This window comes from Ictalurus furcatus, chromosome 25, assembly GCF_023375685.1.
Source record: "Ictalurus furcatus strain D&B chromosome 25, Billie_1.0, whole genome shotgun sequence".
NCBI classification, from domain to species: Eukaryota; Metazoa; Chordata; class Actinopteri; order Siluriformes; family Ictaluridae; genus Ictalurus; species Ictalurus furcatus.
This window is the reverse complement of record NC_071279.1, coordinates 66,648-82,501: the sequence shown is the minus strand read 5'-3', so window position 1 is coordinate 82,501 and position 15,854 is coordinate 66,648. Positions and strand designations below refer to the sequence as shown.

Below are 15,854 nucleotides of genomic sequence, written 5' to 3'. Positions count from 1 at the left end.
CCACCTCTTCACCCCCAGTCCTAATAGAGAGAGGAACAAAAAAAACCACATTTGTATTGGCAGTAAAAATTAAACCACTGTTTTAATAAATTTTTCTCTTTCTTCCAGTCGAGCGTGTCACGACGGCAGCAGCGGATGATCAAGAACAGAGAGTCTGCATCTCTATCACGAAAGAAGAAGAAAGAGTACTTGCTGACGTTGGAGGCCCGTCTGAATGTTGCGCTATCTGAGAACGAGAAGCTGAAAAATGAAAATGGGACACTGAAAAGGCAACTGGAGGGTCTGATGAATGAAGTAGGTCCTGCGATGTTATATTGGATTTATGGATCTCTTAACATGTTATTTCTGTAGTAGTTTTCATGCTCCTCTCATAGGTTTGAACAGCAAAAGCCTTTTCACTTTTCTAAAATCAAGTCAACATTTGCAGTGTCTGTCATTTTATGCTAGCTGGAAAAGGAAGTGACGGTACAACAAATTTCATAAATGAATATAAATAATCAAACAGAACTTTAAAACGAACAGTTTATATACAGATTAAACTATACGGACTAAACTTTACGGATTAGGCCACTACTGCAGGCTCCAAGCGATTCCAAGCCAGGCTTCCTGTGTAGAGAAGTCTTAAAGCATTTGCTTGTGCGTAGACATGCAATGATGTACTCTGTATCTCCACAATGCTTGCATTTAGAACACCATTCTGAAGGCAACTTCTCCAAAGAGACGGGCTGTGTGTCTCATGGTGGTCCTAGTTTTCTTGGCCATCAGCGTTGCACCATTAAGGTAAGCTGCTAATGTGCATAAAGACTTCATATAAGAAATTGCTTAAAATGAAATTGAAATTCTTGTACAGGAAGAATTTGAAGCCTTTGTGGGAGTCCATTGAGGAAGGATGGATTATTTAAATAAACTAAAACATTCTCATGTTATAATGCTCTTCAGATGGGATCAGTCAGTTTAGGACTAATAGCGATGTGAGAAGTTGAAATAAGAAGGTGATGTGAAACAGGTGAGGCAATCGTCTATTCATAGTATATAAAGAGCCTCCAGAAAATGCCGAGTCCTTCAAGAGCACGGACGGGTCGAGGCTCGCCGATCTGCCCACAGATACGTCGGTGAATAATCCAACACTTTGAGAAGAACATTCCCCAAAGACAAATCGGTAGGATTTTGGGCGTTTCACCTTCTACAGTGCACAATATATTTAAAATATTCAAGGAATCTGGTCAAATCTCGGTGCATAAATGGCAAGGCTGAAAACCGCTTCTGTCACTGTCTTAAAAACCGTCATGAGTCTGTAATGGAGATCCTGACAAGGGCTCGGGAATACTTTGGTAAACCTTTCAGTCGACACCATTCGCCGCTGCATCCATAGATGCAAGTTAAGGCTTTGCTATGCAAAGCAGAAGCCGTACATCAGCACTGTCCAGAAGCTCCGCCCACTTCTCTGGGCTCGGTCTCATGTGAGATGTACAGTAGCACCGTGGAATTGTGGTCCAACGAGTCGACATTTCAAATACAACCCCAATTCCGAAAAAGTTGGGACAGTATGGAAAATGCACAAAAAAATGCAAACAAACAAAAAATCATTTGAAAATTCAATTCACCCTGCACTATATTCAAAACACATTAACATTATTTATTTAATGTTTTGCTTTTTGAATAACTTGTATTGGCGGTACACATTTGGACCCAGAGTGTGTTCTGATCATTTTTCGCTCGAGTGTGTTCGTATGCAGCACACATGCACGTGTTTGGGTGGAGGTGCTTTGGAGTGAGGTCAAATCTTTAGCTGTTTGTTTTGTCAAAATTCTGTCTGAATCACGTAATGCAGCTTTATTTTACATTGATTTCCTTGATTTTTTTTTTTTTTCTCTCTTTCTCTCTCACTAGTCTTTTTGAGAGAGCTGCAGACTCCAGGTTTGCAGCAGCCCCTAGTTCCAGTAGCAGACATCTGTTGGGCTTCTCGTCAAAGGTCGACAGCGACATGGGGGCCAGCTTGCATGATTCTCCATCTTCTCATACTGGAAACAAGTAAGAGTATCCTGTGTTCCAGACATGCATGTTTGTGTATGTGTTCTCCACTGTATCTTTGGCTCATTTTCACTTGTCTTCTTGTCTTTTACACTCTTTTCTTTCCCCTAGGTTGGAGGATTTGGAATCAATGCCCGAGGAGAAGGCTCTCATGGTGGTTAAAAGGGATCCTCTCTTCCTCAGAACTCCTCCTCCTCCTCCCTGCCAGCCTCCTGTAAACAGGACCAAGTGCATAAAGTCAGTACGGAGTGTACTCAAACTGTTGCGGTTTTCATCAACACACTATATGGCCAAAAGTTTGCAGATACCTGATCATCACACCTATACTGTAATGTTCTTTTTGAACATACCATTCCAGATGTCAGGGCTCTCTCTGTGCAGGACCTTCAAGTTCTTTCACTCCAACCTTGGAGAAACCATGTACCATGCTGGAACAGGTTTGGTCCCTTAGTAATTTCCAGTAAAGGGAAATTGTAACGCTACTGCATATAGAGACATTCTATATAATTGTGTGCTTTCAAATTTGTGGCAACAGTTTGGAGAACAGCCACATGGGTGTGATGGTCAGGTGTCCACAAACTTTTGGCTATATAGTGTATGTAGTTATTGTCATCAGTATTAGGCATTCTATAATTTTTTGAGATGCACCTGTACAGTACTATGAGGACCACACAATTGTTATTTAGGTCCTGATAAATAAAAACATAGACGTGAAGGAGGGTGTGCTTTCTTTTTCCAGGGCTATATTTTCTCTGTCCTCTTTTATCAACAAAGTTTTTCCTCTATAGGATTTTTTATTTAGGTGCCCCTGAATAAAGACAGACTTCTTAGTGACCGTTGCCTTTCACTGCCATAGTGGTGCTCTTTAGAGACAATACCGTTGTTACTGTCCATATACTTATTAATTGCACTGTATAAACAATTTCCTTCTCTTCTGTTTTTTAGGATGGCCAGTGAGCTGAGGGGATGGGTCCACCGCCATGAGGCAAAGCGCACTAAGAGCCAGCACACCAGCAGCACCCACTCCAGGGCCAGAACCATCACGGTATGAATGATCAGAGGCACTCATCCAGTTAACATCTTTATTCTGCTTCCACAGATTCCCATATATACAGTCAAGGCTCTCAGGAGTTTCTACATCTACACAGATCTTTAAAATGGTTTATTGGCTTGAGTGTGCTTCTTTAATCTTTTCCGAATACTATAGCTATTCCGCATACTGTTGAACAGTAGTGCACATTCTTGAGTAGTAGGCGCATGTTCAAGCATTATTAGGAAAGGAAAATTAGGCACAGTGGTGATAGTCATTTTTACTATCATCAGCGTGAAACACACGTGGATTTGAGCCAGAGAGAGTGTTCAGTAGTTTGACACAGTTTCTTTTTTTTTAAGGTTGATCTAGAGCTACATACAGTGGGGGAAATAAGTATTGGATGCGTCAGCATTTTTTCCCGTAAATATATATATATATGAGGTTATGCACATGAAATTTTCACCAGACATCAGTATTAACTCAAGAAATCTGGAAATATAAAGAATTCACAATATTAAAGTTTATAAACAAAGTTGTGTAATAAAGTGGAATGACGTGGGGGGGAAAAGTATTGAAAATGCTAAGAAAAAGCAGTTGTCCAAGTCAAGGTAAGGCAAGGAACCAGCTGAAATCCGTAAGTAATTATACCCCCTATCTGTGTAAATTAATATCAGCTATTATATGGATGGATATTCTGAAATATGTTAATTTAATTGATTCATTATTTTTATTTATTTGTTTACTTACTTACTTTTTTTTATTTTTAAAGAGAACGGCCAGTAAGAAGGCAGAAGTGGCGCAGATCGTGACTGTGCAGTACGCCGACTCTTCTGACAAGTGAGTGCTGCTCATTTGAAGTTTATAGTTGTTTTGAGCAGTTTTACGATTTCTTTTAATTGACCTGGTGCTTTAAGATATTGTAAACCCGTTACAGGCCCCTTAGGACCCGTAATTATTTCTGCACTTATAAATGATGTAGATACATGCCTGTGTAATAAACCTTACAGCAGGCAGTGACTTTAATGGCTTTGTGTAATGACTCAGCTTTGTAAATATCACATGAATGTTTATAAAATCATGCTGCACTACTCTAAAGAGTTGTCTCGATATTGGCAGGGTAGAATTTCTTACAATATACAGCTGCAATGTCTTCAACTAGTAAATGAAGGAGTGTGGGGCAACAGCATTGTTTATGTATTTGTTCATATGCACTTTTTTTTTTTTTTTTGCATAAATGTTCACTTCCCTGCATTTTGTCATGTAGTGTTTTTTTTATGCTACATTCTTATATTAATTTATCTCATTTTCTCTTCCGACTAGACATAAGACTGTAATTTGTTTGTGCTGTTATTAATGTTTTTATCATTGAGCATGCTTTTAATTTTTTGCGGTCTAAATATAAAGAAAGGTATTTGGTTTTCCAAGCTGTTCCAAGGCAAAGGCTCTTTATGGAAACTATTTGAGAGGGGTTTTTAGTGCAGCTGCAGTTTTATGCATTCCTTACATAAACACTGGCAGTTTTAAATTATTTTTGGAGTCCTTCTCCCAAAACAAATAAAGGCTATTCAGGGAAAATGTTATCATGTAAATAATATCCTGCTGTAGCTTGTTCTGGTTTCCTTGGATGTAACTGTGTTGGTATTTTGAAGTCATGCCACTCCTTTGGATCATATCTACTAATTTTATAAGTGAATGAAAACGTTTACCTGGTGAATCTGGCTTGAATTTGACAAAAAGTGCGTCTTATCATTTAGCATTTGTGTCTGTGGCTAGTTTTTGAAGGCGGAACATTTCCCTGTCTTTAGGCATTCAAGCAACGAGCTGCAGGTCTACTACGCCCCTCACCACACGTACAGCGATTTCTTTGATGAGATCAACCGAAGAGGAGACACCTTCTATGTGATCTCTTTCCGCAGAGTGAGTAGATTTTGTTAAATCTTCAAACTGGACATGTGTATGGGCCATTCATGAAACGTAAGCTTCAAAATGTCAAACAGTTGCAGAAATACTATACTATAGGAATATACCTCAAATATACCAGGTACATTACAGTTATTGAGTGTACTGGATAATGAGCTAGGTCATCTATCTGGGATTAGTAACGAAATTATTTCTCAGGGTTCTCAGAATTTACCTGATTACGGCAAGGGGGAATATCCTCATTCTGTGTTGAAACATCTTTGATGTAGTGTATGTCATAAATCTGCTTATACAAGCTGTGATCTGATTGGGCAGGAAATAAATAAATAAATAAAATTAAAAAAAACACTGGCACTTTTCTAAAAAATTTCTGAGTGAAATTTGTTTTTCAACATTTCGCTTCCTTACATTAGGGATGCGACTGCGTAAGGATACTCGGCTTGAACGGTTTAAAAAAAAAATTCCTGGTATAGACCACACCCACTTCTCGTTTTTAAATCCAAATACAAAAAATGGATATAAAATTTGAGCACTAGACAGATACAGATCGCTTTAAATTGATTAATTAGAGATGCAGGAACAGATCCCGAGAGGGTGAAACCGTTATGCTTTTCTGTGTGCGAGTCCTGAGCTCTGTTCTCACACAGTCCGTCTCACTGGCCCGTTCCCAAGCCCTACAGTGCTGCAGTGAAGAACCACTGTCTTAAACACCACAATTCTGCTATTACACCCAGGCATACCCTGTAAACAAATTAATTTCATTAATGACGAGCATGTGAAGAGGTTGGAAAAGTTGTTCCACCACGCTTTGGGACTGGCTCTCTCCAGTGCCCTGCTCTCTTTAAGTAAGAGAGGAACCATATGGTTTTACTCAGAGCAGGAAACATTGAGTTCTGCGTCTGACAAACATCTCTGTGATTCAGAGGTGCACAAATGTGTCCAAGAAGAAATGAGGTCCTGGATGAACACGCAAGCACAGGCAGCTAAAGGTTTAGAGAGCAGGAGGCCTACGAAAGCTTGGGTGTTGATTGGTTAGAGTTTGATTAATTTTTTTTATTTGTCGAGACCATGCTTGAGCTTTTTCCTCTGCTTTTGCTGTGACCTGCATTTGGACCGGTTTTCATTTTCTGCCTCTCCCAATCTGTGTTGTTTTCCCTTTTTGTTTCTTTCTAAAGATGAGTGATGAGTAATAATATCTGAAAGTCCTTCTGAGGCCTGTTTGCTTTTCCGTGTGTAAACAGATGCTCTCTCCGCACACGAGGCGAGTCTGGCCTGCTACGAAACTACTTTCGGCTTTAAGAGTCTTGTCCAGAAATGGGTTGTGGCTCTCATGAGTCAGGTCAGAAAACATCAGGATGAAGTTGGGTCAGGGATTGCTTTCTTCAGTCTATTTAAGCCCCTGGCTTGTTGACTCCAACGTCCATGATGGCCACTGCCTGGCACTGATGGATGGCCTGCTGGCTTCTGGCGTGACCTTTTGTTCAGATGTAGGTAGGTTTTGGGGAATCAGGTTATTAATGAATAGCTGTGAAATGTGGGTTTGAAATCCCCTTTACACTGCCATGCGAGCGAATGCTTGAGAAATTAGAACGCGGATGCAAACGTCTTACTGCATACTTCAAATTCAAATGCTTATCAATAGGTTACATGGCCTTAAGTGTTCAATACGCAGTCTTTTATTTAGTTTTTCATATTAAACACATTTCTCCTCTTTCTAATCAAAAACAGGCAGTATGTTCCTTCTTGGAACACTTTCAGAGCTACAAGATTGGATTGATTTTTTTAGACGTTTACACCAAAAACTTTCATCCAACAGCAACGTGGTTGCATTGTCCACGTCATGGAATGCCAGAAAACGGGAAAGAGCGATGAAGATGGAGTTTGTTAGCTTATTTATTTTCATGTATTTTGTTTCCTGGGATTTAGGGTGTGGGTCTCGGTGGTGTTTTGTTGGTCCCGCCCTCCCTGCTGTGTTCAATTTCTTCCAGATCTCTACATCTTGTGCTGGACTCCATTTAAAATCTCTTTTGAATATTTATTTTTTTTATTTCAACTCCCATGTTGTCCCTTAAGCATTTCCAACTTGTATTGTCAATGTTTCCATTCCCCCTTTGCTTCTGTAAGCAGATTGCGACATTATTGGCTTACAGAGAACCTGGAGCCCTGGGAAAGCTTCGAGTTGGAAGACCTTATCCCTGCCCATATGAGAATAGAGCTGCTTCGATACTGCTCTCTGTAACCCCAGCGAGAGGTTTTCTCTCTCTCCTCATTTTGTGGAGCTAATACTGTAGGTCTCGAAGATGCCAGATTTGGTTCCACAAGTTTCATAGGTGCTCCAGGTTGCACTGAGCTGGAGATGGATATAACATGCCACTCTGCTTCTGTCTGTTTTTCTAATATCCTGTACTGTCTTCAGATGCATACATTTTCCACAAGTGCTTTGGCAGCTCTCAGGACAGGTGGAAAGTGATTATAGAGTTTTCCAGTGCTAAAGCAGAATAAGCTCACTATGCATAAATCTGATGATGAATGTAACTTTTGGGGGAGGAGGGGCCGGGGGGGGAAAGCAGTGAGACAATAGCATTATATGATTTATATGATGATAACTGAACATTTATTTATGCCAAATGTACTAAATTAAATATGTTTCCTTTAAACGTTTTTGGCTTCCTTTTAACAAAATCTTTGAAAATGAAATATTCCATGAAGTCTTGGCACACAGTCCCTTGAGTTTTAAGTAGAAGTCTGTGTGGCTGTAGGGAGGGTGTTGACACTGTCTGAATAGGGAGACAAAATTGTGCGAGATACTGACGGAATATTATTTTTGTGTCCAAGATCAAGGGTATTAATAGTATTAGCCTTAAAAATCCAAATCTGTGTTCAGCTGCAAGTTCAGCCATATACACTCACCATCCACTTTTTTAGGTACACCTGTAAAGTTAATGCTCATATCAAACATCAGAATGAAGGAAAAGTGTGATCTGTGACTAATTGTGGCATGGATGTTGGTGCCAGATAAGCTCGCATATAAATTTATTAAAAAGGATGGTGTGCGTGTGTGTGTGTGTGTGAGAGAGATGTGAATAAATAAGTACACCCCATGGAAATTGTTGGCTTTTTTGACATACTTGGACAGTACCTATTAATGACGTCGATATACTTGAACAAAAGCACAAGGAAAATTCGCTTTTCAATCATTTATTCAACAGTAATATCAATAGAAATGTGATCTTCGTCTGTGGAAAAAATAAGTGCACCCTTGGCCTCAGAAGCTAGTATTGCCCCCTTTAGCAGAAATAACTTCTTGTAGGCGTATCCACCAGGCCTGCTGGAATTTTTGACCACTCTTCCATGCAGTATTCTTTCAGCTGCATAACCCTCTGATTCTGTTTTGACAAACGTTCTGTGGTGGATTTGCTTGTGTACTTAGGATCATTATCCTGTTGAAAGTTCCACTTTCAGTTCAACTTTCAGACTAATTATATGGATTTGAAGGTGTGATAAATGTGGGGGTGTATTTACTTTTTCCATACTTTGATCTGTTTTTTGTTCATTCAAATTGTGTAAATTACTGACTGCAAAATCACACACAAATATATAATTTACGGTTAGTTTGTTGTTAACACCTATTTCCTTTATTTCTGACTCAGGATCACCTTCTTCTTCCTGCCACCAACCACAACAGAGGAAGCAGACCAAAGATGTCAGTTGTGCTCCCAGCAATGAATATCAATGGTGAGACAGACCTCTTTGTCATCGAGAGATAGGCTTTAGAGACAGACAGCCTTGGCTAAGTTGATACTTTATCATAAAGGAACAAAAAGCCCTTTGGGGGGCAAGTGCTGGAGAAACAGATCTATTTTTGGTCTCTGCCTTTGAATACACCATTTAGCAATCTGAGTGTAGGATGTGGGTGGATCATCCAGGCCAAGTGAATTTAAAATGATGCATTCATTAGTAATTACATTTACTTTTGGACCAGTTTTATGAGCTGAACTGTTTCTCTGCTCCAGATTTTTTCCCCCAAAATTTGTTTAATTTTTTTTTTACGTGTAATATGAAAAGATAAATTAAACAAATGTCAGCTTTCTGCTGTGAGTAGTATGCCACATTTTGTATGCTTGTGTCTGTTATAAACATCAGCATTAGAACAGCAATGAGTACCGTAATTTCCGGACTATAAGCCGCTACTTTTTTCACACGCTTTGAACACTGCGGCTTAAACAATGATGCGGCTAATTTATGGATTTTTACGGGCTAACGAGCTTCATGCCGCCAAAACATTTAGCCTCGTCACATCGGACCAATGAAATTACCGAACAGGTCACAGTCGACCAATGAAACTGTTCGAATTAAATCAAACGCACTCACACTAAATTCTTCAGATCAGTCATTTTGCGCTTCATGCACACACCCTTATCATGGAAAACACACGAAGAAATGCATATGATGCAGCTTTCAAGTTAAAGGCAATCGATCTGGCTGTCGAAGAAGGAAATAGCATGCGAGGAGCAACTTTTGCTCAAGTCTGCCAGTGGATCCTAACAGCGTGGAGCAGTGTCAAAAAATCTATCACCAGCGGGTTTCGAAAGGCTGGACTGCTGTGTGATGAAGAGGACAGCACGAGCTCAAGGGCGAATTTGCCTCGAGACGTAAGTGACATTGAGAGCGACAACAAAAGAGAGACTGAGGAAGTGTGTGACGAAGTACCGGTAATTCTGAGGCTGTTCAATTCCGACACTGAAGAAGACGACTTTAGTGGTTTTAGTGCGCAGGAGGAAGATGAAGATAGCGATCAATGACTTTTCCTGGTAGGCAACTGTATTTTTTATTTTTTTAACCAGCTGCGTTACAGGCACTGTTCGGAATAAAGCATTTACGGTACGTATTTAATTAAAAGTTAAAAAAAATCTCTGTGTAACATCTTTCTGTGTACATATCTCATGTTTACAACGTGGACACCTGCGGCTTATAGACAAGTGCGGCCTATATATGTACAAAAATTTTTTTCTTTTTAAAGTTAGTGGGTGCGGCTTATATTCAGGTGCGCTCAATAGTACGGAAATTACGGTATTCAGTATCATAAATGTGAAAATTTCAAGCTGTTCTTAATGTTTACTGACAACATTGCTATTTAATTGCCACTGAAACGCCGCTCAATCCCAACCCTTTATTTACCGTTCAATTTATATGGCACGAATATATTATCTACTGACAGATAAATAATATAAATGTTTAAGTTTACGTCCCTTTTCGTCCCTGTCTAGCCGTTCGCTGTTATAAGGCAGATAGATAACAGCGTAGAAACAAAGTAAACTCTAGTCAATCAAGCTTTGTATCATAATTCAGTATAGTTTTGTGTTTTCTTTTCCTCTATAGTTTCCGCTAGCGGATGAGCCCAAGGCTGTGTTAGTTCAGGAAAAAGTGACTCAGGCACTTGCAACACCATCATTTATTTATTGGTATAACACTTTTAACAATGGACATTGTCTCAAAGCAGCTTTACAGAAACATATAAACACGGGATACAGATTTTAAGTGTGTGAATTTATCCCTATTGAGTGAGCCGGTGGTGACGGTGGCGAGGAAAAACTTCCCAAGATGATATGAGGAAGAAACCTTGAGAGGAATCAGACTCGGAAGGGAACCTGTCCTCATCTGGGTAACAACAGATAGTGTGAAAGTAAAAGAAAGTTCATTATGGTTTTATATGAAGTCTGTTTGTTGAACTAGTCCACTGTTCACTAAATGAGACCTGAGTGTAAAACTGGATGCGGTAATTGCAGTCCCAAGGCCATCGCAGTAACCGTAGTCCCAGCAACCAGGGCATCAGGATGGATCAGGCAGGTCCGGAGTGCAGAAAGGGTCAGGATCACTGGCATCTCCATAATATCATGTGTCGCTTGACAGACCATAACCCTCCTGTGAACAACTTGAGATTATGGCATTTGCAGGGCTCTACAGTGTGACCATTTCACTCGCATTTGTGACTGAAAAGTACTTTGTATGGCTGTGAAAAAATATTTATTTGCACCGGTGCGAGTGTCCTGTTCGGAGTTGTATAATACAATCGGAATAAAAACTCCAAAATGCATCTACACCGCGCAACAGTTACTTTCACACTGCTTTTCATCACCTCAGTCAACCGAACAAGTGTGGAAATACTGCAGAGAAGTCATTGTGATGACGAGTAACACTGTACATCATCTGCTTCTCTCAACTTCCCGATCTCTCAACCGCCATCTTTTATTGATCCCGCACAATGACTCTCACCTGCTACTGTGACCTGCTTGTATAGAGACAGCGGTAAATTAATAATCATGTTAACGTTACAAGGTGGGTTTTAATTCAAACAACTTTTTTATTAGATAATTCCTCACCAATCATAATCAAGAGTAGCAACTGTTCAGTCTGTAAACATACAGTACATTGCAGCTCTCCTTCACTCTCTTCACTAACTCTAATAGACAGCACATTCACTTCATTTAAACTCACGGTTGCCAGATATGACTAGAAAAGTGAACTCCAGTTTCCATGTTTTGATTTAATCCCCAAAATAACTCAATATTATCAGCAGACATAGCAATTTTTGCATACAGTCTGTAAAATTAACTGAAAATATTACATTTTGTTTATCAGAAGGTAAATTACTGTGTCATGGCTTACAGTATGTTCCTAAATTCTGTCATAATTGACAAGCTCAAGTTTTCTCATGCCTACTTGTGTGTTATATTGTGGCACATTAACATTACCATCTCTAAAAAACTCTAATCTCTAAAAAGGTCATCCTTTTTAATAATTCTGATCTTGAGGGAAGGAAGGCTGACCTCCTTTATATACCGCTGTCTGTCAGTGGAGTCAATGTTGCCTTAACTGACCAAATAATCTTGAATCTCAAACTGAATTCCATGAGGAAACGCATCGGTTTTGTTATTGTTTTTATGGGTATTAGAGTGTGGACATAAACATTTGACATACAAATAAGTATACTCACTCTTTTTCTCAGTGCATGATGCACAAAGTCTAAGATGGCATTTTGAGCAAATGTTAGTTGGCAGCGTGGCACAGTTTCAGTAGTCCAAATAATCTCCCTTCTTGTGCTGAAATCTGCTTTAAATTATTTCGGCTGCATCGATTTAGTTTCTCCTGTTTATAAATTTCTTTCATATGCTTGCCCTGATGGAAGTCTTTCAGTGACTCTGAAGTAAAAGCATGGTGAGGGGACGCTGGGATTTCGGATTCAGTCCGATTAGCTTCAAGTGCTTCAATTAGCGATTTATTTTTTAATAATATGGGCTTTACCTCTTGGACTTTAGGTTGAGTGCTTTTTTTTAAAAATATATTTAATCAAAATTACCGGCTTTGAATGCATACGTCTATGCAGCGTAGTGATCCGTTTGCATCGATGACTGCAAGTGGAATTCTGGGTCTTTTTGAACGCTGTACGCACTCAAAAATCAGCATCTGGTCCCCATCAGCATCTCTACATCGCCACGTCTGTTATTACACCTGGAAGCCTGATTAAGAAGCTGAACAAGGTCACACTTTGCCTAATTAGTTTTGTGACTTTCAGATCAATCACATTCCTGTCTAATAAGTCCAAGAAGAGGGGCTAAGGCCAGAGGGACAGGAAGAACCCGAAAGCTCTGCCCTTTTTAAAACAGTTTAGGAAGTCCAAATAAATAAATAAATGAATAAATAAAAGTTTGGATAATTGTGTTTCTGGCACTAATTCTAGCAACAATGGGAAATTGTCCATGTGTGTATGTTTTGTTACACAGGCTGGGACACTGACCTGTTAGTCTCACCTGAACTACTGTGTGCCATCTTGCTCATTTTTATGCCTCTGCCACTAAGTGGTGGAGGTGTTATGTCTTCGGATTGTCTGCTGTGGTTGTGCCATGTTGTGTGTGTGCTTTAATAATGTGGATTACGTGGATTTGTTCTGTGGGTGGAAATGCCATGTTGATAAAGAGGTCAGAGGAAAATATCCAGATTTGAGCTTGCAGGAAGGGTTATACAGTAGTAACTCATATAATCACGCCTTACAACCATGATGAGCAGAACAGCACCTCTGAAGGCACATCAGTCTTGGAGGAGCAGAAGACCATCTTAGCCTTCTTACCTTCCTCTCTCCTTCTGTCGAGCTACACATGATATTATGGAGATGCCAGTGATCCTGACCCTTTCTGCACTCCGGAACTGCCTGATCCATCCAGATGCCCTACCTCTGATGGAGCTCTCCTCAACTGGAGGCTACAGCCTGGAGATTGATGAGGACCGTGCCGCTTGAAGTACCATGAAATGGTTCTGGACCTCAATTCCACATGGACATTCTCGCTGTGGTTGCTGGGACTACGGTTGCTGCGATGGCCTTGGGACTGCAATTACCACATACAGTTTTGCACTCAGGTTTCCTTTAGTGAACAGTGAACTAGTTCAACAAACAGACTTCATATTAAACCATAATGAACTTTCTTTTACTTTCACACTATCTGTTGTTACCCAGATGAGGACAGGTTCCCTTCTGAGTCTGGTTCCTCTCAAGGTTTCTTCCTCATATCGTCTCAGGGAGTTTTTCCTCGCCACCGTCACCACCGGCTCGCTCAATAGGGATAAATTCACACATTTAAAATCTGTATCCTGTGTTTATATATTTCTGTAAAGCTGCTTTGAGACAATGTCCATTGTTAAAAGTGCTGTACAAATAAAAACTGAATAGAAGAACGTATCAGGTTCCATTCCAGTCAGACAAGAACAGTATTCTGAGGCAATTTTGCCTCATGCCCCCCCCCCCCCATGAAATATGTGCACATATTGAAATAAAGAATCCCAGGCTTTCCTATAAAACATGTCTGCAGTAAACTGGATGGATTTACTGCTCTGTATTCTGGGCTTGTGTGTGTGAGCTTGTTACTTTCATCACAGTTCCCCTAGCAAATCATTCTATCAAAATTATCCACGTGCCAAAAAAAAATTCTAGTGCAAGTGGTTATGGAAAACAAAGCAAAACGGCGCAAAACCTCTATTATGGTGGGACCTAGATAGGTTCTCCAGAAGTATTTGGATTTTTCAATGTCCACTCTCTTTAGTTGCTGGTGCACAACAGCTCGTACAATTTTGTAGTTGGAGCTTTGCATTGAAGACCCCTACAATGAATTGAATTATCAGAACAGACACACAATTGTACTGAGTATACATAGCAATGGCAAAAGTGTCTGTGTGTGTGTCTGTGTGTTATTTTAATGCTGAAATTAAACTGTCTAGGACATGCAAACCCTCTTCACTGATCACCCCAGACCCTATTCTCGTGGGACATGAACTCAAGTCATTTACGTGTCAACTCCTTGTGCATTTGGTTCATTACTGTGGTAAAGATGAAAGTCAACAATGACTTGCCTTTGGCTGTGTGTCTAAGGATGTGTGTCCTGAAATGTCACTTAACCTCCACCACTTGCAGGATGGGTTCCATGTCCTGCAGTGTTTTAAAGCTGGAGTGTGGCAGTGCTTTTTCCAGAAGTACAGATGTAGCGGTGTAAATGAACCTCAGGTGTGGTTAAAATGCCATTTGCTTCTCATTACAGAAAGTGTGATAAAGGACAAGGAGTTTGAGGTGATGATGCAGATCGACTGTGAGGTAATGGACACCAGGATCCTTCACATCAAGTCCTCCAGTATTCCACCAATCCTGCGCGTGAATGAAACTGACGCTGAATCGTTCTACCACTCTGCCCCGACCAACAGTCACACTTCACCCTCTGTTGGAGTCCTCATGGGCTCTGCTTGACTCTAGAAGCCAACAGATATCAGAAGAGCTTTTGTCATGTTTTTTTCTATTGTTAATCCTTTATATCTTTGCTCCGTGTCAGAAATTGGAGTAGAATTGTATGAAGTCTGGGGTAGAATTTGAGAAAGCCACTTTGATCAGCGTGGGCCAAATACTGAACCTTGAGGAACACCACTGCATATTTCACTTGCACCATAAAATCCTTATGCTGTAAATTGTTCAAGCTCTCAGGAAACAATATCTAGTTTGTGCCCAATCTACTCTGATTTGAATTCTTATACGTTTTGTATTGATCTCTGTGTTTGGCTTATACTGATTTTCATTTTAGCTTTTGTTTGCCCTTTGCATTGTGAATATTTATAGGAGTGTTCTAATGAAGTTTTATTTTACTAAGCTTCCAGTTTTGGTTCATATACAAGGCGCATCTTCATTTTATTTTCTTTAATTTTATGATTAAAAGAAAATAATATTAATAAATGGCGTAATTGTCACAAATGGAAATGATGCTAATTTTACTTCCCATTGTCGTTACAAAGCAGGAAAGGGTTTCAATTGGAAGATAGTAAACTATTTAAGTAAAATTGCTTATTCGCTGCCTGACTTTTTAAAAGTGATCAATTGCAATCTTTTTTGTTTTTAAATGTCACGATGAAGCAACGCGTAAAAACATAAATAAACACTGGACTCTGTTTGCGTTTGATGTAATAATGATGGTTCTTTTGTTCTTTAACCGTAGTGAAGACTGACGATCCTCTCTGATTTCGTCTGAGGTTTTCTTTGTTTTTTTTGTTTGTTTGTCCACCCCCAGTTTTAGGATATTTCAATAGCATGGTTCTTTGGAAGATGGTTATTCAAAGGTCAGACAGAATTTTTCTAACCACATTGCTGTAATTTGATGTTGGTTGAGGAGGTCTGGAGTGCAGTTGGTGTTCCAGTTCATTCCAAAGGTGTTCAGTGGGGTTCAGGTCAGGGACACTTGAGTTCTTGCACCTTCTTCCAACCTGAACACGCCATGTCTTCATGGAGCTCGCTTTGTGCACAGGGGTATCGCCATGCTGGAACAGGTTCTGGTGAAGGGAAATT

At 39.9% G+C, this 15,854-nt stretch overlaps 1 protein-coding gene across 1 annotated transcript in view; it reads left to right on the top strand.

Moving 5' to 3' along the window:
- The window catches only part of atf6 (activating transcription factor 6), a 37,859-nt gene extending 22,399 nt beyond the window's left edge, over window positions 1-15,460 (top strand). The window contains exons 8-16 of the mRNA XM_053613772.1: window positions 109-294; window positions 689-780; window positions 1,891-2,031; window positions 2,143-2,268; window positions 2,977-3,076; window positions 3,834-3,901; window positions 4,870-4,981; window positions 8,635-8,719; window positions 14,569-15,460. Of these exons, the coding sequence (XP_053469747.1) occupies window positions 109-294; window positions 689-780; window positions 1,891-2,031; window positions 2,143-2,268; window positions 2,977-3,076; window positions 3,834-3,901; window positions 4,870-4,981; window positions 8,635-8,719; window positions 14,569-14,771 (1,113 nt within the window). The 3' untranslated portion in view covers window positions 14,772-15,460. The remainder of the gene's footprint in view (window positions 1-108; window positions 295-688; window positions 781-1,890; window positions 2,032-2,142; window positions 2,269-2,976; window positions 3,077-3,833; window positions 3,902-4,869; window positions 4,982-8,634; window positions 8,720-14,568) is intronic.
- Window positions 15,461-15,854: the final 394 nt, after the last annotated feature.